Source organism: Pinus tabuliformis, chromosome 4_2 (assembly GCF_031772625.1).
Source record: "Pinus tabuliformis cultivar Carrire ecotype Pingquan chromosome 4_2, CPIR1, whole genome shotgun sequence".
Lineage (NCBI taxonomy): Eukaryota > Viridiplantae > Streptophyta > Pinopsida > Pinales > Pinaceae > Pinus > Pinus tabuliformis.
The window spans coordinates 1,074,303,454-1,074,330,621 of NC_142304.1; the positions used below are offsets into that span (position 1 = coordinate 1,074,303,454).

The 27,168-nt window shown below is 38.0% G+C and overlaps 1 protein-coding gene across 1 annotated transcript in view; it reads right to left on the minus strand.

The window, feature by feature from the left end:
- Positions 1-26,986, minus strand: part of LOC149173365 (guanosine nucleotide diphosphate dissociation inhibitor 1-like) — a 61,675-nt gene extending 34,689 nt beyond the window's left edge. Inside the window, exons 1-5 of the mRNA XM_089424576.1 lie at positions 26,626-26,986; positions 20,552-20,614; positions 20,359-20,442; positions 6,915-7,022; positions 6,563-6,735 (exon numbers count right to left, since the gene is read on the minus strand). Of these exons, the coding sequence (XP_089280702.1) occupies positions 6,563-6,735; positions 6,915-7,022; positions 20,359-20,442; positions 20,552-20,614; positions 26,626-26,712 (515 nt within the window). The 5' untranslated portion in view covers positions 26,713-26,986. The remainder of the gene's footprint in view (positions 1-6,562; positions 6,736-6,914; positions 7,023-20,358; positions 20,443-20,551; positions 20,615-26,625) is intronic.
- Positions 26,987-27,168: the final 182 nt, after the last annotated feature.

Here is a 27,168-nt window from a genome sequence, read left to right on the forward strand (position 1 = left end):
TTAAAATTAGACTTAATAACTTTATCACTTAAAGTCACTTTTAAATTAGATTTAACTTTATAAAATTATAGTCACTTTAGGAGAAAAATTAAATTCTTTTGGACACTTTTCCCTAGGCCAAAGATCAAAGCCTAAGGGAACCACCTGTCCTCCGGTACCAAATTTCAACACTCCCTCTTACCGAGGAAGGTGTTCCTCACCACACCCATCTTGTCTCTGAAGTAGACATGCTTGCCCCGTGGTAAGGCTTTGGTAAGGATATCTGCAACCTGCTCATCAGTAGCAATATACTCAAGCTTCACAGCTCCCTTCTGAACATAGTCTCTGATGAAATAATATCTGATCCCGATATGCTTTGACTTGTCATGAAATACTGGATTCTCCGTGAGTTTAATGCAACTCCGATTATCACAGTAAATCACTGAAGGTCTCAACGGCTGACCAAATAAGCCAAACAACATCTTGCGAAGCCAGATGGCCTCACAACTAGCTAGACTGGCTGCCATATACTCTGCTTCCGCTGAACTCAATGCTACTGACTGCTGCTTCCGGCTGAACCATGACACTACTGCTGAACCCAACCCAAAACAACACCCTGAAGTGCTCTTCCTATCAGAAGCACAACCTGCCCAATCAGAATCAGTGTATCCTGCCAATCTCACTCCATCTCCCTGCCTGTAGTCCAGACCATAATCCACTGTCCCCTGCAAGTACCGCAAAATGTGTTTTGCAGCCACCCAGTGAACCTTCCTAGGCTCACACATAAATTGACTCATCGTGTTGACTGCAAAACAGATATCTGGTCTAGTGTTGACCAAATACATCAAGGAACCAATCAGCTGCCTGTACAATGTGGGATCCACCAACTTGGAATCCGAAGCATGAAGCTTCTTCCAGTTGGTGATCATCGGTGTCGACATGGGTCTACAATCCTCCATGTGGAATCTGCTAAGGATGTCCACAATATACTTCCCCTGCCCCAGGAAGAAATGCCCCTCCTCCTGCCACACCTCCAAACCCAAAAAGTAATGCATCAAGCCGATGTCCTTCATCTCAAACTCCGCCGCAAGATCTCTCTTGCAGTGCTCTATGAGTCTCTCTGCACCTGTAATGATCAAGTCATCCACATACAGCACCAGAATGAGAGGCTCCTCACCAATCATAATAAAGTAAAGGTTCGGACCTGCCTCACTCTTTGTGAAACCCATCCCCTGCAAGTATGCATCTATCCTGGAGTACCAAGCTCTGGGAGCTTGCTTCAGGCCATAAAGGGCCTTCTTCAATCTGCACACATGGGACTCCTTCCCATGCACCTCAAAGCCCTGTGGCTGCTCAATGTACACCTCCTCGTGTATGAAGCCATTGAGAAATGCGGTCTTCACATCCATCTGGTGGATCTTCCAACCCATCTTTGCTGCTATTGATATAATGGAGCGGATCGAAGTATATCGAGCCACGGGAGCGAAGGTCTCCTCATAATCAACTCCCTCTACCTGGGAGAACCCTCTAGCCACAAACCTCGCTTTGAATTTCTCAATGCTGCCATCTGCAGCATGCTTTACCTTGTAAAGCCATCTGGAAGTAACCACGGATTTGCCCTCAGGCCTCGGCACCACCTCCCAAACATCATTCTTCATGATAGAAGAATACTCCTCCTGCATGGCCTCTCTCCAGACCTGCTGGCTAGCTGCCTCCTCATAGCTAGAAGGCTCAGAGTCAAGGATGCTGGTAACCATCGCCATATAACTACAAAACCTCTCAGGTGGTCTACTCTCTCTGACCGGCCTCTTCGGCTCAGCAACAGATGTGGCATCTCTCAAGGTGTCCTGAAGCCACTTGGGCTTCCTCTTCCCTGAGCATGCTTCTCCCGTAGGAGAATGAAACTCCTCCTCCTCATCACCATCAGTAGCCTGAACTCCTGACTGTCTGTCTACTGTCCTCCTGCCTGCACCTGAACCTGTAGAAGTTGAGGTACCGTGTGAACTGTCCATCAGTGGACTCCCTAGTGAACTGCTCTGTGAACTGCTCTGCATGCTGCCCGGAGCACCACCCCTCTGGCTCGGCGAGCCACTGCTCACTGATGGACCTGACATCCTTATAGATGTACCTCCGGATCCTCCTGATCCCTGCCCACTGGATCCTTGCGACTGACTCAACTGCTGCTGAGGGTCTGGCTGATCCAGATACTCTAACTCTCGTGACCTCCTAAAGGCCCTGTCCTCCTCGAACTTCACATCCCGTCTGACAACAACTCTCCTCTGTGCAGGAATGTAAATCCAAAAGGCCTTTGAGGTCTCACTGTAGCCCACAAAGATACCCTTCTCTGCGGTGAGCTCTAGTTTGGTCCTCTTCTCTTTGGGTATATAGGAGTATGTAATGCATCCAAAGATATGAAGATGACCAATATCAAGCTTCTTCCCAGAGAAAGCCTCCTCCGGAGTCATGTGCCCCAAAGCACGATGCGGACTCCTGTTCTACAAGTAAACAGCTGTGTTGCAGGGCTCTGCCCACAAGAACAATGGCAACCCCTGATCATGTATCATGGCTTTGGCAGCCTCTATGATGGATCTGTTTTTCCTCTCCGCAACCCCGTTCTGCTGGGGGTTGTAAGGAACAGTGAACTCCCTCCTAATGCCTGCCTCCGCACAATAGTCAACAAACTCTCCAAGGGTGTACTCTCCTCCATTGTCCGACCTCAAGGACTTGATCTTTCGACCTGTCTGAGTCTCCACAAGAGCTCTGAACTCCTGAAACCGCTTGAAGACCTCACTCTTGGTCTTCAAAAAATAAATCCAGGTCCTCCTGGAGTGATCATCAATGAATAAAACATAGTACTCATATCCACTCAAGGAAACATGAGACATCCGACCGCTCACATCGGAATGAATCAAATCAAGTATCCCTGTCGCTCTGCTGTCACTACTGGGAAAAGGGGATTTGGCAAACTTGCCCATCGCACAACCTCTGCAAGTATCAAAGTGATCAGTACTGAAATCTGGCACACTTGTAGTGATCTCCCGCAATGTCCTCAAGGCTCCATGATACATATGTCCCATCCTGCGGTGCCAAATCTCACACAGCTCAGAACTGCTAGCTCTGCTGTCGATACTACTGCTCAATGCCAAAAGGGGCTGGAATGCAAACTTGTACACCTTCGCATGGCGTACACCTATCACTCTAGCTGAATCAACTGGAGCGTTCCTGGGATACATCAACACCTGTCCTCCCCTGAACAATACCTCATATCCTCTGTCCTCCAAAGCTCAGACGGATATGAGGTTCTTCCTCATCCCTGGCACATAAAGAACCTCTGACACCTTCAAGGGAGGTTTGGACTCCCTCTGAAATTTCACTGTCCCCACCCCGACTGCTCTAACAACTCTGTCATCACCGAGTACTACCTCAATATCAGTGCCACTCTCTGAAAGCTCTGAGAAGTACTCCCGGACTCCTGTCATGTGACGTGAAGCCCCACTGTCCACATACCAGATACCTGAAGATGCTCCACTAATCGAGGGAAAAGCATGCTCCCTCTGAACCTGTGTGGCAGGTGATCCTGTACTAGAGGACTCACACGTAGTGAACGCAAACTCTCGGTCAAAACGACCAGCAAAGTCCTCAATCTCTGCTGAAGCTGCCACGTCTTGGTTCTTCCCCTTCTTCTTCTTCTTCTCCGGACACACAACTGCATAGTGTCCCATCTTTTGACAATTCCAACACTTCACCTTGGAATAGTCCTTCTGTGAGTTACCCTGTTTACCTTTACCTTTGCCTTTGCCCCCACCACTGCTTGTGGAAGCCTGCTTCTTCCCTTTGCCTTTCTTGCCTCCTGCCACCAGTGCTACGTCCTCATCCTGCTCAACTGGCTTGGCTGCCCCAAGCTGACCTTTCCTGATCTCTGTCTGAATGCAATCATCCCAAAACCTCTCCCATGTGGGAAGGGTTTCACGTGCACAAACCCCATCAGCAAAGTTCAACCATGAACGGGGGAGGCCATTCACTGCAATCCGCACCAACTCAGTGGGTGGAATGGCCTCTCCAATCGCTGCCAACTCATCTCTCACATTAGTAATCTTTGTGAGATATCCAGCTGCACTATCATTACCCATCTTAATGTTCTTCAGCTTCTCCTTCAGGACCATCTTCCGGTTCTCATTGGTACTCTGGTAGAGGTTGGACAATGTTGTCCACATCTCATGGGCATTGCTCTTTCCTCTCACATGAGGAATGCAATGGTCTTTGATTCCGTCTAGAATCAGCCTCTTACACTTATTATTCTTCTTTTTATACTCAGCCAACTGAGTAACATCAGTGGGCACAACAACAAGGTTCTGTGCGGTATGCACCATGATATCCCAGACTTCTGCCTCCTCAAAGATACTCTGCATTCTCTCCTTCCAAACGCTGTAATTTATATGCCCATCCAGCCTATCCTCCACCCTCAATCCCAATGACATCTTGCTGTCCTAAAACTGAAAAATAGCACTGTTGTAGTAAAGATAAAACTGTTGTTTATGAAAAAATCAGCTTGCTGGAATTTTCTGAGTGAAAAATCAGCAACTGTAATTTTTCCTTTTGCTGTCCCAAACTGCCCTTCAGCACTCAAGCTCCGATACCATGTAAAAATTTCTGTTTTCCCACCCCGGTTTTCAGTTTCTCCTTATTTCTCCCATGTAGTTAAATGCCCATTCCCATAACCATACATTTAACAGACTGAAAAAAATAAATATGGCTGAAAACACAAATTCTGGAAATTTTTCAGAATGCTGGAAATTGCAGAAATAAAAATCAGCAATTAAAAACAGCCATTAAAACACATTAAAACACTGATATTTTTGGTCAACTTGACCCTGGAAAAACCCCCTACAACTCTTGGGGAAAACCAGTTTGAGAGCTCTTCTTTATTTCTGAAAATTGTCTTTTTACAGTGAGAATTATTCAGCGAAAAATCAGCAAGCAAATTTACAAATTATCTCATTTCCCGTGCCTCACAACAATCTGGAAATTACAGCAAACAAGACAGCAATAAATGTTGTACGACCTCCGTTTTGTGTGCAGAAAAATCAGCAAACTGCTCCTCGATTTTTGTGCAAAAATCTGTCTTTCACTATGCGCTGAATCAGCTGTACAAATCTGCTCAACTGCTGCCTTGGAATGTGTGCCAAGCTGTTGTCTCCTTCTCCTTCCTGCTCAGAAATCTCTCTTGCTCTCTTGCTCTCCTTCTCCCAATCTGCTCATGAAAGAATGATTGACCTTTTCCTCCTTTAATATAACTCCAAGTGACTTTTGGTTGATCCAAGTGACTTTTGGGTGATCTCTAAATCCAATGGCTGAAATAGATTTAGATCAATGGTTGAGATTAAATGCTCATTTAAATCTCACTTTCTATTTTTTAATTCACCCCACTTTAATTAAGACCCACTTAGTCATTTATTTCCAAAGTCACTTTTCCTTTCTAATTTTTCATTGACTTTATAAAAGTCACTTTAAAATTAGACTTAATAACTTTATCACTTAAAGTCACTTTTAAATTAGATTTAACTTTATAAAATTATAAAGTCACTTTAGGAGAAAAATTAAATTCTTTTGGACACTTTTCCCTAGGCCAAAGATCAAAGCCTAAGGGAACCACCTGTCCTCCGGTACCAAATTTCAACAATATATAGACAGAATGTTCTAACTTCTAACCTTATAGGAAAAGGGTAAAAAAAGAGAATCAAGATGGACATAACACCAATCAGAGGGATTCTGCAAATGTCGAGGAATACTTGAGCAAAGAGTTATCAGTTCACAGAAAAGTGCATCACAATATTCAGTTGGAAGCACGGGCTATATATAGACTGTATTACTAATTAAATCCTGTAGAAAATGAGGTAGAACAGTAGATCTAAGAGCTTTTTCATCAAATGTTTCATAATCCATACACTAAGCTTTCAGTCTTGTTAGTAAGAAGGATGAAATTATTGAGATGGGTGTTCATTACTGGGCACTCAAGAAAGTTTCCAACAAGGATGTGCAGGTCTTCCGAGCAATGATGATTTGCTAGACACTGCAATGTTTGCAAATATTTTCTCAAATAGCAATTTGAGGAGTTAACATCGTATCTATAGCCAAAACCATGACATGTAAGGGAAAAAGAAAACACTAAGAGAAACATAAAGAATTTCAAACAATGCTTTCAATCAACTAAGGTTACTTTCATATTCCCGCTGGAAACAACTTTTATCCCTATCAACTCTGTAATCATCCCAATATTTTCTCTTTAATATAATCTAGTTTCCAATTGAGATTAAAATACCACAAAATTACTATAGATTATTAAAGATACAAAACTGAAAGAAAATAAACCAACTTGCTCTCAAACTGGTTTTCTTTGAAATATGTTGGAAATGCCCACAAAAAGCGATTAAACCTAAATCTTTCAATTGCAATGTGTAATGGGCTAAAAAAGCTGCATTTCTCAAGAAAAAATCTTAAATAGAACTGCCAGGAAACTATATAGCTAAAAGAGCTCAGTAGATTAACACAGTTAACATAAGTAACAACAAATTAGGGGACTTACGCAATAAGTTCTCTTGCTGTTACTCTTGTCAAGTCCATGCCATCATGTGTTGTTGGATCATTCTCGTCATAATTTTGAACATAAATAAAGAACTTTCTAGCACGACGCTTTTCAAATATTCCCATAAGAGGAGATTTTAGAGCTTCCACATCAGTCGCTGGGACTTTGTATATCTGTGAAAAGCATATTGTTTATATCAATTTTGTTGAAAAACCTCAAAAGCTATGAAATTGATTTCCAGGTCAATATCTTACTTCATATCACTATCGTACATACTTTTTCATATTGATATTAAAGATATTTATAGTACTCACATATGAAAACCTCAAGTTTTCGGTACAGATCAGCATACCTTTCCTTTATTGTATACATAACTACCGTCCACAGCCTTAAAATACAAATATTTTGTAACATCTGTGTGAATGAGGACTCGCACCAAGCTACCATTTGCCATCATAAACTGCAAAAACAATAGCAACACTATTCAAAACAGAACCCTTGGGAGGCACAAATCTATCTTCTCTAAGCCATTGATCAGCAATGCTACTTTCATGGGAATTGGCTTTCAGCAGGTATAAGAAAGAGTCACTGCAAAGTAAATAATAATATCCATGTAAGTTTACAACGTAGGATTTGAGAGCAAATATTAAAATTATGAGGATAAAAATATAGAATTTTGTCTCCATAAGTACAAATCAAGTTCTCTTCATGTTGCTTTTTCTTCCATTATCAACAATAATGTCTTATCAGATGGGTCTTGAAATTCAAGCATTTCATTGTAAAGTTTCTTAATGTTGGTCTCTGCAGTGTGTGCAGACACTCAAAATGAGAGTTGTTCACACATGGTGCCAATGCATATCTGATCAAGTATAGAGATCTGAAAAACACAGAGAACGAAAACCTCCCTTCTTATCATGTATCCTATTCCAATATGAGATGAATGGGAGAGAAAAGGAACTACATAATAACCATTAAAAACTCAACAGACACATCCAAGTGATACAAAGTATGTGGGAGAAAAGATAATGAGTAAAATATAACTAAGGATTTCAAATATTCACAATTAGAGATAGAATGAAAAATCGCATGTAAGGCTAACTAAATTTGCAGCCATAGTTAGATGATCCAAAATTTTCAATAGCTCTAGTAGCTGAAAAAGCTTGGAAACATTTCATTTAAAAAAGTTTATTATATACAACATAAAAAATTTACAAGATAATAGTTCTGCAACCAATAATTATATATGATACCTTAATACATATATCCATAGACTGGCCATTTTTGTTAACAACCTAAACTGCATCAAACAGTTGAATATATATCATGATCTGGTTTTACAAATTTGAAGTATGCAGGAATCTGTCACTGCTTCAAATTTAAAATTCAGAGTCAAATTTGGAATCTGTCACTGCTCCTACAAAATTCAGCATCTTCCTTTAAAGATATCTCAATTTTGCAGTAAACACGCAAGGAGGCAACTGAAGCAAACATTGAAGAACCTGGTTAGAAGGCGAGGGAAATTATCAACAAATTTTTGGTTAAAGGGAAAACAAGACAAGTCCATAGATAGGAGAGTAACGTAGAACAGGCATTATAGCATACAAAATCAATTCATTTTTCCCAAATCTTTTTGAATATAAGGAAACAGCTTGCAAGCCCTGCCCCAATACAGGAATTTCAATTTATTGCGATAAAATTACTTCTTACAACTCAGGAAGGCAATTCTTCAGCTAAAAAGTGATTGGGAGGTATCTAGGTATCTATTCCCCCAAAATCACCCCAAGACATGCACATAAATCTAACTGTGTGAAATGACATATCTCTAAGGGGATTTGGGATTGGGGGGGAATAGCAACAACTTGCTTCAATTCTGCTATAAGCCAATTCAACTCTTTATTTTGCACCCATTCCCTTATATAATCACAATGCACCTCTATGTGCTTTCTTTGTTCATAAAATAACAGGTTCTTTGTCAACTTGAGTGTATTTTGTTAACACTAACAATTTGGACCATACATGTACAATCAAATCATTGGGTATTGTGTGAAGCTAGATTGCTTCATATTGCACCTATTACTGGGTTAAATTTACCCTCTCTTGAAGAATTTGCAAACAAATATAGCTTCTTACTCACGAAAGAAACCACTCCAAACCAATGTTATCAGAAGCAGACTGGACATTGGATTGGTCAACCCAAAAAATGTGAACCAGACCAGAACTGGAAAAATAACTGGACCCAAAACCGGTGGACCAAATGTTGAAATTTTGAAAAAAAAAAGCATTTACATTCATGTTCATCCATACGAATCCAAACCATTATACATAAATATGCAAAGTTTCTCAGAAGGTACAGGAAGGAAGGGTGCGTGTAAACAAAATAGAAATAAGTGCAATCCATCTCTAAACCAAATATACATCAGCAAAGAGGTTCAAGTCAAAATTAAAAAATTAAAAAATCATGCTACAGCAACTAACTACAAATCATCCAAATCATTGCCTATAGTGGGATCTTCGTCATCAATATCACCTTTTAAGCATTTAATATAAGATAGAAAAAGCTTAACATGTCAAATCAGTGATTTTGAATTTTGAAAAGGATCTAAAATTCTACCTTCTCCCTATCAAATCCAATGAAGTTGGAATCACTCTCAAACACACTGAAACAATTAATGGTAATGTTAAAATTTAAGTGAAAGGATAAAAATGAGAGATAAAGGAAAATGAACATTACCGTTAATTACATAGCATTAGAGTTCATGATTGTTAGCTACGGTCGGTATTTTCATCGGCAAATCATAGGAGAAATTTTGTATTTTTCATATTGACCACATCGACCCCACTTAGACAAGTTGGCCCCACTCATTGAATGGGGCCAAAACCACCCTCCTAGCACTCATATAAATTGGAGACCGATTGACCTAATTTGGCACTTCACACATCATCCATCTGAAACAAGGAGATCTATCCACATGTTCGAAGGACAAAATAAGAATATTTCTGCATTGACCAGCTCTCTCGACTTCTGTTTGACTAGTGTTGACTTGAGATTATCTGTTTCTGTTTAACCGAGATTTTGACTGGTTTTGGAGGCCAAGATTTTCAGTGGTTTGTTGACTCTGTTTGACCAAAATTCTGCTCCTGTTCTGGCTTATTGACCGAGGGTTGACCGCAGGTCAACTTCTGTGTTTTGACCAAACTTTGACTGTGGTTCATTGACAGTGATATGACCAAAATTAGGCCCCTTCTATTCAGCTACCTCAGGCCAAAATTTGGCCCCTCTGTTGCAGACTTTGACTTGGACCAGTGTTGACTATTTTCTCTCTCCTTTGACTGGTTTGACTTGGCATTATTGAGGTCAGAGATTGGAATTTTGTTTGGAATATTCTGATGTACATTTTGATGAATTGAACTTGTTATCACTCCGTAATTTCCTTTGGCTGTAAGAAGGAAACCTAGAGGTAACCACAAACCACTTGCGGAATTGGAAACTAGCCCTTCCAACCCCAGAGAAGGCACTCTCTTTCAACTCAGTCACTAAAGAATGGTTTCAATGAAGAACAATGGCTAGATCTTTGACAAATAACAGAGTTTATAGGTGTGGTGGCAGGGCAGAGAGAAATCTATTGGGCATGGAGTTAGTAAAAAATTGAGATCAATGACGTGGTGGATGCTCGGTGAATTGGAAAAATATGTTCAGAGGCAAGATAGAAACACTTCCTTATGCCAATTAATAGTTGCAGATGTGAGAAGAATAAAGAAAGTAGATAACCATCTCAAGGCATCAAACAATGGATGAATCTTAAAATGATTATGGCAGAAAAAACATATGGAATGTCTAAATGACTGCAACAGAGCACCATTAAATAGATGAATTCTGAAACAATTTTTTCATTTAAACATCATAGGAAGAAACATCAACCAAACAATGCATTTTTGTTTAACAACTCAAACTACATGATTTTAACTTATCAAAACTTATCCAACAACTAAAATGACTTCTAGAAGCTCCAAATTTCGAAATTTTCCAAAATAGAGTTGACTGATATGTTTGCGCAGCAGTGGGCACCGAATTTCTGGAAAAATTGGGTTCAACGACGAGCTCATATATCCTGAATCCGGACATATTTTTCCAAAATGAGAGAGATTTTGGTATATGGGAGTGTCTTTGAGAGAAACCTTTCTCAGATTCCAAAAATACTTCTCCATCTCCTCACAATTCGCATCCAAACATCATAACTAAAACCGTAAATGCCAAAACCCTCTTTCAGTTTCCAAAATGCAGCTCCATTTGGTCGGAAACAGCTTTTGAAAATTACGGCAAAAACAGTCAATTTCGCAGCAAAATCATAGCAGAGTGTGGCAGACCACCTGGATGAATAGTAAGAGGCAAACACACTTTGATTCCTAAGTTATAGAATCCTAACGGAACTCTCTCTCATAGAGAAAGATTACTGGGTTTTCCCCTTGTGGGTTTTGCCCTGGTCATTGACCAAAAAATTTGGTGTCTCTTATCTTATTGCTTACTGTGATCTCTATCTCTATTGAAGAAGTAAATGGTTGAAATTTTTCATGTACAACTGTTTAATGATTGGAATGTTCTAAAGATGTCTAGTTGTATCATTGGAAGTAGTTATTATCAGTTTGAAAAACTGTACTAGTCTTGATTGCACTAGAAAATCAACAATTAGTTGGGCCCTAACGTTGAGTTTTAGGCTGCCCCATTCATAAATTTTTATTATTTTTTAAAAGATGTGAATTCTGTGGGTCCCTAACCACATCATGCTATGTCATACAGAACCAGGCAGTTCCCTACAGAACTGGCCAGTTTGGTGAAAACCAGGCCTTTTCCAGTTCGGGGCAACCAGTTGGACCAGATTTGCATTGAAACCAGTAGGACTGGCCAGTTCCACCAGTTCTGGTCCAATTCCAGTAACACTGCTCCAAATCCAAGGCTGAATACAAGATCCAAAGGTCATTTCCTACCATCAACTGAACTAACCTAATCTGCATCTACGTAGCCAACCGATCCAAGATCTGCATTCTTTTCAAATAAAATCTGCATCTCTGTAACTCAGTAAAAAAATTATTTAATGTATGGAAGTATGTCCTTGGCATCCATTTTCTTTCAGCTGCTCTATACCTTTTATGAGAACTGTTACACTTGAATATGCAGCAATCCTGTTTTTAATCTCAAGTGAAGATTACAAGAATATTGACAGAAACATTAATCAAATCTCTGATTTCACTTAAATGTAAAATCCTATAAATAGCAGCCTTGGCCATTGTTCACCAGCACAAACTTATTATAAAAACTTGAGAGCATGTTAATGTGTTTATGTTTAATTTTTTAATTCACGCTGATTGTACTTCTTGCTCCCATTGACCTACTCTGATGCCATTTGTTGGACATTAATAAAATTATCTTACCTTACCTAGGCCTTTCAACAGTGATTAATGACAATGAATTTTTATCAATATTACCTAACATAGACTAGTGAAATTGACAAATTGTTAATGTTATGGTTCCACTGTCTAAGTTTTAGATTGTTAATGGTTATTGTTGCCTTTGTTAGTCAGATTTAGACAATGGGATTAAGAACCCTATGCGACTGATAGCCAAGCTATCCTAGACTATCCCCCTTCAAATATTGAATCTCATTATTTTTGCTAAGTCTCTGCAGATAATTTTATTTCTAGGGAAGCCAGCTAGTCTCCAACTGATTATTTTGCATTTCCTTCATTTTATTTACAAAATATTATAATTCAAAGATTAATTGTTGAAGGGTCTATTCTCTTTTAGCCTTTGATTCTTTCAAAATTTGATATAATAAATTGTTCTTTGATGCTTTCATCCTCTTGTTTGTCACTAAAATTACAAAAAAAACTGGTGCATGTTTTTTCTTAATTTGTTTCACTTGTTTTTTATTCAATACTTCCAGGTTTCTAGCCAAATCTGCAAGTTAAACTTCAAGCTGCTTAAAATAGTGTTTCACTTCAAAACACTAAAAACAAAGTTCACAATAAACAAGAGTTAGCACAGCTTGCTAGATTTGGTAGTTGCTTTCAATATTTAACTTGGATTTCATCTTCAATAGGTTCAGTTGCCTTTGCAATTTTGATCTAACTGTGGCTTGGATCTCTAGCTTCCAATTGTCACAAAATCACTATATGATTTAATTGGAAAAAAAAATCACAGTTTCACTTTGCATTTGTTAAAATTTTACCTAGTTAAAATAGGTTTGTGTTTACAATTTTTTCTTTCAAGCTAACTCATCTCTCAAATCATTCTTGAGTTTTAGCGTAGATTTTGTTTCACAGTTTACTATTCCTCACTTAGAATAGGTTTTGTTTCTACAAATTCATATTTCCAAATAAAACAATAAGGGTCAAGACTTGGGAACTTCAGCTGCAAAACCACCTATTGTAATGAACCCTCAAACCTTTGTCAGTATAGTGTATATTGCATGTGGGGCTTGAGAGAGTTGCAAGGTTTAGAAAAAGTGCACCCACATGAGTAACCATTTGAACATGCTGTAACTATTTTGAGTACGCTGTCAGCCATTGTATATCAATCTAATTCAGAGCCCACACTTAGAGGAATCCTAGTTTGCACCTCGAACTAAATATTGATTAATTTATGTAACTTGATTTCTGACCACTCAACAACCGAGCATTTTCTCCCAAAAACTTGCTTGTTTCCTTGAGATTTTCCTTGAGGTAAGTCCACTGATCCAGTGTGTTGTGGGGGTTGTTGGACACTTCTGTCAGCAACAGAAATACCAACCATATGCAGAAAGTTTCAATTCTTCTGATCATGATCAACCTATTTCTGCTACTTCCATACCATGATGAATATTGTTTTTAGACTTTGAAACTTCTGTGTGTGCATTGGCTTCTCCCTTATGGTTTATATGTCAAGTTGGTTTGACACCAAGAAACAATCTCTCCTTCACGTAATTCAGCTTAGTTGATGTTAGATTGTAAACTCTTTGAAAGTGCTTGATAGATATTATTTTTAGGTTTTGCTTAACATGGTAATTTTTGGTTGCATTAAACCATTTTGATACTTTGTTTTGTAGTATGATAACAGTTGAAACCTTGCAGTACTGTTCTTTTAGTGGTTGCATGATTCATGGTTGATGAATTGTTAAAGGTATCTCATGTTAAAATGTCATGAGAAATTTCTGATTGAAATTATCTTAAATAACAATAGTATTTGCATCTGTCTATAGATTTTTACTGAATGGGCATTATGGAATTATAATATATGAGGAATCCAGCCGATTCAACCACGTACTGGCAGGTTAGTTCTATGTTGAGCTAGCCAAGTAGTAGACCAAAGTTGCAGTGTTGACTTGGATTTGGATTACATTGCTAAGGTGGCATGGCAACAAGGTATGGTGGTCCTCCAATAAGAGCTACCATCTGTTCAACTTTCTCAGATTAATTCAAATACATTTCCATACTTTTGCCCTTTTAAATTAAATTTCAACTTAGAAGACAATTATAGTTTCAAACTTTCAAGACTACTCCCCACTCCCTTCTAAGTTTATAACAGCAAGAAAATTGGAGGAAAGAAGATTTGAAGAGCATAGGTATCAAACTATGATATGAAAAAGTTCAATTAATTATCATTTCCTTGAGAAATTAATATTAAATCTTGCAAATACAGGTTGTCTTCAAGGAAAAGTCTCACAAGCAAGACAAGTCCATGTTGGTTTGTTGAGGTAGTTTGCCTATTACTTTCTTATACAGTGTTGTCACCAATTTGGAAAACTGAAGTGGAAATGTGTGTCAGAAATATTTGTCACATCAAGGTTGGAAAAAAGTCCTTCTCATGACTTCTTAAGGTGGTGTGGAGTTTCTGGGGAAGCTGAAATGATATTCAAATTTATATATCCAACAAAAACATTCATGTTTGAATGTGTCATAACATTGCATGAATTTGAAGTTCAAGAATCAATACTACACAAATTTTTTGGTTTGGAATTTTTTCTGGCATTGCATGGAAAATAAAAAGGCAGTCATCTAAATCTGAAATCCCCTCGCAATTTTATGACTGTTGTATTGCCTATTTCGAGGTCCTCTTAGATTTTATGCTAATTGCATTTTCCAATATTTCAAAATAAAATTTAAAAACATAGTATCATACAAAGTATTCTATATAATAATCTTTCAATTGATTTTTTTGCATATTTTACTCAGATAAAGAAGAAAGTTTTAACAAACAATTTTATAATTGGGAGTTCCTTTGGGTATTTACTTTAGACAATAAGAAAAATAAAAGACTTAGCACTAAGTTCCATTCGCGAATAAATTTTGATTAGGATTTTGCATCATGTTTTTAAAGCAAAAATAGTGTGGGTGTGTGGGTAGCTGTGATACAAAATTTGAACACAGCTTTAAAGACATTCAAGTACTTGAGAGTTAAGCGACAACTTGGATCCTAGGTTATCTTAGTCGATCACTTAATCCTGCCATTAATAATTCTAAGGCATCTCAAACACTTTTAACATCTTCAAACCACATCAAATTGGGTTTAAAATCTAGCTCCAGTCTAATTTCTCTCTTTGCAGCCCACAGAGACATGTAAATTTAAGGTTTCACCAAGGCAAGTTTTGGCAGCAACAACTGTACCATAGTCTTTTCCTTTTATATGTCTCTTACTGTTCAATTATGATGATGTATTCGGTGTTAAGGCACTTTATGTCGGACTTTTATTGCTTTTCATTTTGGCATTCACATGGTTATCTAGACAATGAGACATATGTGGGGCACTTTTTGAGACCCGTTATGATTTTTCTAAGAAATGCCCTATTCATAAACATAATTTTATTTAATAGTAAAAAGGAAGCAATTTTGGTAATAGTTTAGGAGATGAACTATTACATCCTTGACATTCGATCCTTTGACCATATTTAGGGTCAATACAGTTCCAAAGCAGATCAACTCTCTAAGGAAGCTCTTTTATTGGAGGGACGGGTTCCTGTCTGAGCAAGAGTTAGGATGGATACAAATTTAAATTTCTAAAAGATCTCTTTAGATGTAGAGTTTCTGATCATGTTATATGCTAGGTCCCTCCATAACCAACATTACTCCAGGCTAACGGATGCTTCAGTTCAAGGAACTGTTGGGAATTGATTCAAGTCTTGAAAATCCACAGATGACCTTAATCTTCAAGGGCCTTTGGCAGAGCAATGGAGAGAGTACATCGGGATTCATGAGGATGAATTTGTTTGGACTTGGAGCAAAACAACAGGCTTGGTCACAGCTAAACTAGGATACAAGCTTTATCTGTAGCAGATCAGAAAGGGGAGCAGACCTGGGGGTGGAAAGTGATGTAGAAACTGGATTGTCCGTTGAAAATTATAATTTTGCTTGGTTCGCTATGTCAAATAAAATTTTGACTTGGGACAATGGCCAAAGAAAGGAATTGGCATGGCCCTAATAGATGCATCTTCTGTAAACTAGAGGCAAAATCTGTGGATCATCTATTTGTACCTTGTTCCTTCACCAAACTGGTATGGCAAGATGTCCTATTGGTAAATTGACCTGGGAAATGGATGAATGGTACTTTGTTGCAATTTATGAGGTATAGGAGTCTGATTCTTCAGTGAAAACTTCCAAAGCATTACCATGCTATGTAATTAGGGGGTTATGGTTGGCACAGAACCATATGATTTTTGAGAAAAAGTTTTGGATGCCTACTCTTATGATATACAAAATTCAAACATTGTTTAAAGGTTGGAGAAAAGGTTAAGGGATCATTTAGAATTGTTAAGGAACCGGTGATTAAGTTATACCAGCATAGATCCATCTTAAGCACAGATCTAACATGAGTTGAGAGGGATCAAATTTCTTTAGGTGCAAACTTATTTTAAAGTGCAAAAAACAATGTGTAATTTTTTATTGTTTAAATTATATTTTTGAAATTTATAGAGATTACATAACATGTGTATTGACTCTTGAGCCATTTTATAAGTCCGTGAACATTAAATTGAGCTTTTTGTTATTAATATATTTTTAAGTATTTGTCAAATATTAATTCATATTAAAATATTTTATTCGTAACTCACATTGGCTATTTTATTCTATACAACATCAAAATATTTTCTTTTAACATTTTTTATGAAGTTGATATCACATGTTAAAAGGACTCAAAGTCTAAATCAGACCCTCTCCATTGGAAAATGCTATGAGCAAGTTTTCCAACGATATGTAAAAGTCCAAAATTGGACTCCTAGATCAAAAGATATGGTCTTCTAAAGTTTCAAAGATTCAAGCCTTATGAAAGAATGAATATCGGAGATCGCATATCGGAGGTCCAACGACCTGGCATATCGACGCATTGCATATCAAGGGTCTGATATATTGGAGGTCATGGCACATCAGCAATCGCATATTGGCGATCGCACACCAAAGTTGTTGGGCATGTCAGCGATCACATATCAGCAATCGCACATTGGAGCTCGGAGGAGATGGCGCGTCAAAATATCACAACATCGAAAGATTGGCAATCAGAACTCCTGAAAGTGCAACCTTTTAAAAGGTGTGACAAGGGAAATGTATTGATAGTGTAAAATTGTCAGGGAACTCAAATAAAGGTTTACAAAGGATTTGATCGCAAAACCAAGGGCAGATGGGCCCTTTTCTCTCCTCAAGTAGGACGTATGGCGACACGAGATTGGCTCCGATAAGGACACGTGGTAGCTGACGTCTACATGACGTGGCAATATGAAAGGACACATGCTAGGCAGTTATGGCGTTTTGAGGGGGGCTAAGGGGGCAAATCTAGGTGACACATGTCACCACTCAAGAAGTGTCGCGTGGAAATGATGATGTCATAATAAGAGTTTGACAATTAGAGAATGAGCATGTCGCAACTCCAATGTTAATCCTCCGATTGGAAAGTTCCCATAAAGAGGTGCTCTGATATTTGGCTAAGCGCATGGTCCATAAGAAGTTAAAGGACCTCAGGCGCAAAGCACTTTACAAAGGAAAATAGCCCCGGGCAAGAAAAAAAGTGCTCTAGTGCCTTAAGGCTAAGCAACAGGTCATGCCACCCGGTCTTATGGGATACATTTTTCAATGGGTTAAATAAAAGGGGCAAAGGAGGTCATATGGACAACTAATTAAAGATGCATAGCATATTTTTTTCTTTTTTATTATAGCCGACATTGTTTTTCTATTTAGCGAATATTTTATTTTTATTTTCAGAGGGACGAACATACTTACACATTGCCTTCACACTAGGTTGTAGAATGAGCCTCTCGACTCAATAAAGTTTAGGGCTTCTTTAATGGCACATGTCAAGGGACATCTGGTAGAGGCACTGACAGTAGAGCCAAACTTTTTGCTCTATGGATCCTCTTAAAGTTTTCTACAGATAAAGGTATCACTGATTTACAAGTCTTTGGCAACTCAACTTTTGATGGACTGGTGAAATAATCATTGTAATTGTATCATTACAAATCGGGCATTGAGTCAATGAGTCCTACCACTATGCTTGACAGTGTTTTGAAAGCTAAAGCTAGATTCCAGTCAAATAACTTTGAACAAGTCTAAGGAGAACATAATGCCAAGGCTGATGCATTGTCGAAAGAAGCTTTAACCTTAGCTGAAGGATCCACACATATACAAGCACGTAAGGGCAATAAGACATTGTCCAAGGAGCTGCCCATGTTTATGTAATGTCATGTTTATTTGGTTGATCTGTATTGTTTCTTTTTTTGTGGATGGTGTAAGGACCTGTTTCCTATGGTTCCATTTTTTTCTTGTCAGTGACAGAATCAGATAACTATAATGTTTAGGGACTGTCCAAAGACCACCCATGTACATTTGATTTCTTCTTATGAAATAACAGATATAAGATTTTTATTTTCTTGGAAAAAAAAATTGCATGCATACATACATACATATATACACACTGTTAAATGAACTAAATGATCTCTCTCTCTCTCTCTCTCTCTCTCTCTCTCTACATATATATATATATATATATATATATATATACTGCTTAAATAATCTAAATGATACTTTATTATACTATTTTATATAATATAAAAATGTTAAATTTTCTATATTTTATAGGAAGTCACACCCCAAATTTTAGGGTGTCTCTCCAGCCATCCCTAGAATGTGTCTCTGCATCCCGTAACAGTTGTGAAACATATTGAATTTGATATTAATCTAAGTCGCCGTGTTGGGCGAATTTGATATTAATCTAAGTTGAAAGTTAGCCAAACATCATCCCATGCCGAAAGCTTTAACCTTGGTCCTTAACTGAAGGATCCACACATAACAAGCACGTAAGGGCAATAAGACAATGTCCAAGGAACTGCTCATGTTTATGTAATGTCATGTTTATTTGGTTGATCTGTAATGTTTCCTTTTTGTGGACAGTGTAAGGACCTGTTTCCTATGGGGGTTCCATTTTTGTTCTTGTCAGTGAATGAATCAGATAACTATAATGTTTCGGGACTGTCCGAAGACCACAGTTAAGTAGCGGACTCTTTCAGAGCTTGAAGGCTCACACATGTACATTTGATTTCTTCTTATGAAATAACAAATACAAGATTTTTATATACATATATACGCACTGTTTACATGATCTAAATGATACCTTATTAAACTATTTTATTTAATATAAAAATGTTAAATTTTCTATATTTTATGGGAAGTCACACACCAGATTTTAGGCGGTCTCTCCAGCCATCCCCAGAATGTGTCTCCGTGTCCCGTAACAGTTGTGAAACATATTGAATTTGATATCATAATCTAAGTCGCCATGTTTGTCAAACTTTATTGATGAAGTTCGAAGTTTGCCAAACTTCATCCCATGCTGAATTTGTTCCATTAAGTTGGGCAAAAAAATCGTCTGGATTCTGACACTATATTTTAGAATTGTAGCATTACTTTCAGCCTACAGGTTCTGATTCTCAGTAAATATAAGCGTGCAAGCATTCCAAGCAGCATTAGAGGAGGGTTCAACCTAGGATATTGAATTTTATTGACAATAAATATGGGAGTGGATGAAAATATTGAATTTTGTATATATATATATATTCAAGTTTTTAGTATGTCGAATTTAATGCCAGACTTTATCACCAAAATTCTAACTGTCGAACTTTATTCAAATTTCAAAGTGGCCGAACTCGAACACGAACACGAATGGGGTGACTATGATCATAAGTGTTTTCTAGAATCTAAACAGTGGTATCAGAATGGTTTTGAGCTGTTTTGGAATTTTCCAACATGGTAGTAAAGCATCAAAACCTCTAACGAGACCTCCTACTGAAGATGCAAGCCCCTGTACATACTCATTTGATATCGTTCTAGCTAAGACATACTATTGTTTCTTAATTGAAAATAAGCAACATCCCATGTCATTTTTCATCCAGATTTCTACAGGCTTCATGATGTGAAAACCAGCCTGGCTACAAATATGAAAAGAATATTTGATCTATATATTATAATTTTTCCACAAGAAAAAAGGAATAATGTAAAGAAAATCTAAACCAATGAAGCCTACAGTCCACATTAAAGCACAGAAGTACTAGAGAAATTAAGATCAAATATGAAACAGGTAGTTTCCTTCTGCAGGATTCTTCCATGTCATTTACAATGTATATTAAAAGCAATGGTTTGAAATAAAGATATGATTTTAAGCAACAGCATTTACAACAAACATATTTATTAGTAATTCCAATAGTTCATGTGAAACAGAACATTCAAAAGAAATACACACGACATTTAAAGAGTGAAGGTCCAGGCACAAAAGACATCTCGATTTTTACCTTAGGGATCATATCAACATTGTAGTCTCTACTGGATCCGAGATGAGCAGGAGGCTTATCGTTACCTCGGAACTTCTTCCAAAGCTTCATGTAGCATTGAAGATCAAATAAGAGAAAATGCAATGCTGATAAAGAGGAACACATCAAAAGCTGAACTTTTCATTGAAGATTACCAACAACCGATATTACATACCTGGATGAGATTAAGAGAAGTAGATTCTCCTCCATAGTAATCATTTCTGTCCATGTGGAGGACCTAAAGGCAAAGAACTTGTGTAAGTCAATCACTATAAACAAAGGGAAGAAAAGTCCAAATAAAGCAGAGAGAATATCAATGGGCTGGAAAAAGTTATTGGAAACACAGGCACATGTGCACAAACTGGTTCATTTCCCTGCATTTGAATTTCACTAGTCGACACCCAATATCCAACTCCAACAAAACATTTATCAGAAGTCTTTTCCTATGAGTTATTATCATCCTTATGGTTTCTTCATTTATGCTGTGATATGAAATGTACCATTGCTGTTCAAATTTGTATGTTGCAGGTCTGAAAATCAAAAATGTGTTCTCCTTGTTTATAAATTATGAGTGGTTTCATGCCTTTTTCTATATTAGTTGATAAAGGAGACTGTACCCTAAGGGCTGTGAATCTTCTTCCCTTCAAGTACATAAATTTGGAGTCTAATTTCTTGAGCTGGCATGATGATTTGGTTCACAAGCAGTGAAGTATATTGCTGCTGTAATTTATATTTCAGATTCAGCCATATGGCTGAAAGTTCTATGAAATTGATCCAAGGAACCTCACGTGAACGAGGTGAAATTTATTAAGTGTTTTAAAGTGCCACATCTTCCCCATTGCCATGGATGTTAAGCAAGTGGGAACTCCTTGCTCTTGTGCTCCCCAAAAATTATGCAGCTAGGCACCCTAAAGATCAGTCACTCCCTGAAGAACATAATTGACCATTCTCCGGTGATCGATGACTCCATGTGGAGCATGCCTCTCGATCCCCTCCCTTGTCCTCAGTAGCCAACCCCAACTGCCTTGACATCTTCTCTTTTCTTCCGCACCTATTTTTCAGTTCTGAACATCTCTCCCATACCTGCACCTTTTATATTCTCTTTTAGCTAGACACATGCCTTTCAGCCAGATATTTCAATCTTTATCTTTCTCTGTTTTTTTACTTATTTTGCACTGATATAGGGATTGCTTGCACACCCCCACTTTGTTCTTTATACTATATATAGTCTGTTAGTCCCGTTAAACTACTTTTCTGATCATTCTTTGGACTTTAATAAGAATATCTTATCTTACCTTATATACAACTCAAGAAAATCTTCTTGCACTTATCTCAAAATTGCCCATCAAGTGCATAATGAAATCTTGGTTAAGAACATCATTACAAAGGAAGCACTAAACAAGACAGTCTTTCAGAAGAAGAAAGCAAAATCCCCAGAGGTCCCACCAGCTTTCAAGTAGAGTTCTTCTAATGAGATAGAATATCAATGGGGCTTGAAAAAGGGAGCATCCACAGTGGCAATCAGGGAGTGCCAATGGCATCTCCTAGATATAGGAAATTAAATAAGGATAAAAAAAAAGAATAAGTACATAGCGGTGGACCCAAGAAATGAATTCTAGCCAAAGGTGTAAAGGTTGATCCTATGTAAGAAATGAAGAAAGGGCTTATAACAGAATCACCATAAAATAAAAGTATTCATGAAAATCAACTTCAACGGACAGCCCAAATAAACAGCTGTATATGTGATCCTTGATTTAGAAGCTTGTAAATAGTCAGTTTACAAACCTCTTGCCCTCGTGTTTGAGACAAGGTCCCCCCTCTTCCCAAGCCTATATATTTTTCTAGCCAAGGTTCTTTGGCAAAGATCTCGACATGAGAAAGCATAAATGGTGAGCTTGAAGGAATTTGAATTACTAAGAGAGTCTAGCACTATATAAACCTGTAGCTGCAGATGATACAGATGCTTGAAAGTTGCCACAACCAAGAAGGCCCATAGGTTTACAGAATTCCAAAATGTGATGCCACTATTGGACATTGGATAAACCAACGCTCCCCGTGTGTTTCGTGACATGGACTAACTGCCTCTCATGGATCCTTATCTCTAGCGATGCGATCGTTTTGGTCTAACAGCAATTGTGATTTCCAAAAAGTGGTATCAGAGCGTAGGTCGCGAGTTCGATACACACCCGGCTCGCGTTTGGGGGGGGAGATTGTTGGACATTGGATAAACCAACGCTCCCTGTATGTTTCGTGACATAGACTAACCGCCTCTCATGGATCCTTATCTCTGGCGATGCGATCATTGACTAACACCTGCGGGTTTTGGTCTAACGAAAATCGTGATTCCCAACAACTACAAGGTAATAAGGTAAGTGAAATTAAACACAATATAGCAAAGAAGACTGGCAGGAACCATAAACCCTCAAATTAAGAATAGTAATGAACATTCGATATACTTGGGAATTCTTGCAGTGAAATTCACTTGACGGTCTCAAAATTGCCAGTGATATCTTGTGTATCACTTATTATATCATTATTTTCAGAAATGTAATATGAAATGAATGTTTTTAATACAAACAGACACTAATCAATCCCAGACTTTTGGAGTTTAATTCTGTACACTGCAAATCAGGGTGTGAAATACAAGAAAAGGATGAAAATTTTCTTCAGATTGATACATGTGAAAAGAGAAATTTCTCCCCAGTTAAATGGAAAAAGGATCTTTATGCCCCAAAAGGCTAAATGTGAAAAGAAAAATTCCCCCCCCCCCTGTTAAATGGAAAAGGATTTTTATGCCCCAAAAGGTTAGGGGCATGGACACTAAAAGAATTCCCATTATGGCAAAGGCTTCAGGACCAAAATGGCTTCAAAGTTCTACAATTCTCCAAGTTAAGACTGAAAGCAAATCCTCTGAATAAATATTGCAGAGAAGTTAACCACATAAATTTAATAAATGATTGTGCAGAGTCCAACAGAAAACACCTATGTTTCTATAATGGATTCCAACTAGACAGGAGAAGAGCAGAATGGTTGATAAGAAGAAACAGTAAAATCAGATCCAAGACCATCCTAGGCTCAAGGGGATTCTTCCCCATGCTGCAAACAAGAAATGCTTAACTAATATCTTCATTGCAGTTAGTGTCGTGATGCTTGATTTGTATACAATACATTTCTTGATAGGGGAGGATTAAAGATAGAAAGGAGTGGGTATCTGAATTCTGCGAGCAATCTTTGAGATAAAATAATTTTGTTAATGTCCACAAATGACCAACTAAAAGGTCAACGGGACCTGAAAATGCAATCACTCATCCATGGACCAAGCAAGTGTCAAGGACACCCCCATAAAAACAAAGAAAGGCTAAGTAGAAGGGATATAAATGTCAGCAGATGAAATAAAGGACCATCCAACCCATAAGAGACTTAAACCTCTAACCCAACCAACAAATAGAAGTAGATGTATAAAGAGAGGTAGAGGAAGAAGACAAAACATCCCGACCATCCTCTACCACTGTGAAGGTGTTGTTGCAAAGCACATGATATACCCCAGGGAGAAATCAGGGTTAAAGGGGACCTAGCTAGGTAATCCTCAAAGGAGCTCCTAAGGGAAAAGAACTATCTCTTGTAACATTTGAGGTTAAGGAGAACAAGTCAATAATAGAAGTTTTGTTGCTTGAACTGACATGATGGCAATGGGTCCAGCTATGAGGTCTCATAAAAGTAGAATGTTTGTTGGCCTGGAGGAAGGAGGTCTAGTTTCTCACAGATTCCCCCACCAAAAGGTTCTAACGCTGGTGAGTCTTCCTGGCATTTACCACCTCCACTCATTGAGATATCTTGAAAGGACATGATGAAACTGACAGTATTACTTCTGGATAGGTCACAGAAAACTCTTGTATATGGATAATGGCCTCTTGGATGCATAAGCCAAGCATCTCTGATCAAGGTAGCGAAAGAAAATTGTGAGGGAGAACCTGAAACAAAGAACTCAAAGAGAACTTGCCACATCCACTTAATTGGAAAACAATAAAATAAAAGATCATTCACAGATTCATTGTATGTAAAAACAAAGTCATACATTGTCAGTAAGGTGCAAATTGTCAGTTTATTACAGCTCTGTATAGATTTACGTATTGCTTATAAAGCTTAAGTTAAAATTCTGCAGACCCAACATCGTCTTACCAACATATGAAGACAACTGAAGTTGATAAGTACATAAGAGAACACTGATGAGAACAATCACAACAGAAGAAAAGTGTAAGAGAGAAATTGCTGCAATAATCGACACAGTACACTCCATTTAAGTAGGTATGTAGAGGATTACAAAATTTGCAGATGAAGAATAATTCTTGTATAGGAGGCATCATTGACAAAAGTAGATAGAAAATATAATATATCTTTGACTAAGTCTCATCAAAAGTGCAGAGATAATAAAATGCCCAGCATCCACAGTAGAGACTGAATATATTTAAGCAGATTCTGAGACAACTACAATTGGGGTGACCTGTGGACTGTAGCACAATTTGAAAGAGGATGGCACTGCAGAACCATTTTCAGGTTAGATCCCATGCAGATAATATTCATTTGTCATCTAAGATCTTAAATCCTTCCCAGTTGAAGAAATTCTGTCAAACAACAAAATCTCCATAAAATCTTATCCAGGGCACATGTATTTACTGAAAGCAGTTTCCAATGATGGATAATTTATATGCATGGAAACCAGATTAAGACTAATTGTTATTACATATATTATAAAAACACGAATGGGAATGCAAATCTACATGAATACTCTCTCACCACACACAGATGGCAGGATCTTCTTGCAGCTATCAAACGCATACTGTCATTAAAAACATGCAACAATACTTTATGGATTGATACATGGTATTTGTAATTACGGACCAGGAGGCCAATCCCTACATCTAGCCTTGTACACACAAGTCGTATAGGGCCTATTCCCAAAAAAAAAAACTATCAAAAGCTTGGGGCCATCAACAACGTGAACGTTTGCTCTCAAAAGGATATATATCATGAACAATGTGAAATTTTGCTCCAGTGGTGACTACATAATATTTGTAAACAGGCCAATCTCTGCAGAGTCACCTTCTGAGCCTTATAGTACAGAACCTAACTCACAAGAACAGTTTTGAAATGACAAATGTCGTCGACCATAAGTTTGCCTCTAAACGTTATTGCATGGTATACAAAAGCAATAGATCAGACAGTCAACCCCCACGAATCTCCATGAAATCACTAATGGTGCAGAAACTATCACACAAAAACAGTTGTTAAAGGCCCATGTTGTTAAAGGCACATAGGTCGTCACTATGACTTTTTTGGCTATAATTGTTATTGCATGGCATTTGTGTGCAACAAAACAGTCAAATTACCTTAAAAACCCGCAAAGGCGTGTTATTATCATACAAAAGAAATGGAAATTTTAAAGATCAAATAACCATAGAGATGTTAAAACATCGACTCTGTGTAGATGAAAAAATTCTGCCAATGTGGCCCAAGGGATTAGCTAAACCAGTTATCTGGGAATTTGGCTAATTCCATTCCACCGTATTTCCAGTTCAAATCCCTCTGGTTTAAACACACTAATCTTTGCTGAGAGATCTACTAGGGATGCATCCACTAATATGGAGAAGCACCTTATTGGTTTCCCATGAGATTTTCCTTCCCCCCACAAAAAGAAGGATTCTACTAAGATAACTGACCAGTCGTTCCAAGATCGCAACGATACAGTGCCTAAGATTTGTCTCAATGTGTTGGATGGTGTGACTGTCACTCTAACACGTAGAAGCTATCAGAAACTTGGGGTTCTGGACTTTAAATAGATTTTGAATGTTGATGGACAACACAGAAGACATTTTCTCGTTCATTTGCACTGTAACAGGTACAGGAATACAGATTCCATCCAGCCTCTGAGTAAATCCAAAAGTTAAAATTCACTTTGGTGAAAACCTCTAAAGACCTAAACGCAGTGGTCAGTCCGAGTGATAAAGTACTGTCACTTTTAACGGTTTGGCCAAAGTACAAATCACAGGACGGACACAAGGCTATCAGAGGTCAATATATCAAAATCCAAAAATATAAAATTAAACGACCCAAAATAATTGATACAAAACCTTAGATGCCCTCGTGCATTAACCCTTGTTCCATCCATTATTATTACTATTACCATTCACAGTAAGGAATCTCAAACACAAGTTACAAAATCAAATGAATCTAAACTGAAGCTGAACTCACCTTGAGCCGATCCACAGAAAGGAGACCGCTGAGGATGCATTCTTTCAGACCAGTGCCCAGCACTATCACATCGTATTCCTCATCCATGGCCCTCTAAGGAAATTGATCGACAAAAATTGTAAGATTTGTTCTGTGATCTAAAAAAGTATTCACGCGAATGGCGTTACAGTGGAGGGTTTATATGAACCGGCGCGGGTATGGCCTATGCCCGGGGAGGAATTATAGTGGCAAGGTTTTCATTAATGGCCCGGAATAAGAGTGACTGACTCTGTCAATGGAGTCCAGGTTGACCCTTACCCTTAAATATTCCCCTTTTAAAAGAGTGTAAATTAAATTTTCTCAAATGAATTTATAGATGTCTAATTATCGTCAAATGCTTAACCAAAATGCTAAATCCCGGTATTCCGGCACAGTAGTCGCGAGGGCTTAGGAACTCTAAGTCTAGTAGTCTCAGAAAAATTGGGACTTGTAAGGAGGGATCCGAATTTTCCGTTTAGTGGTTGGGATAAAAGTAGGTTGGTTAGTGTATTTTCGATTAAATTT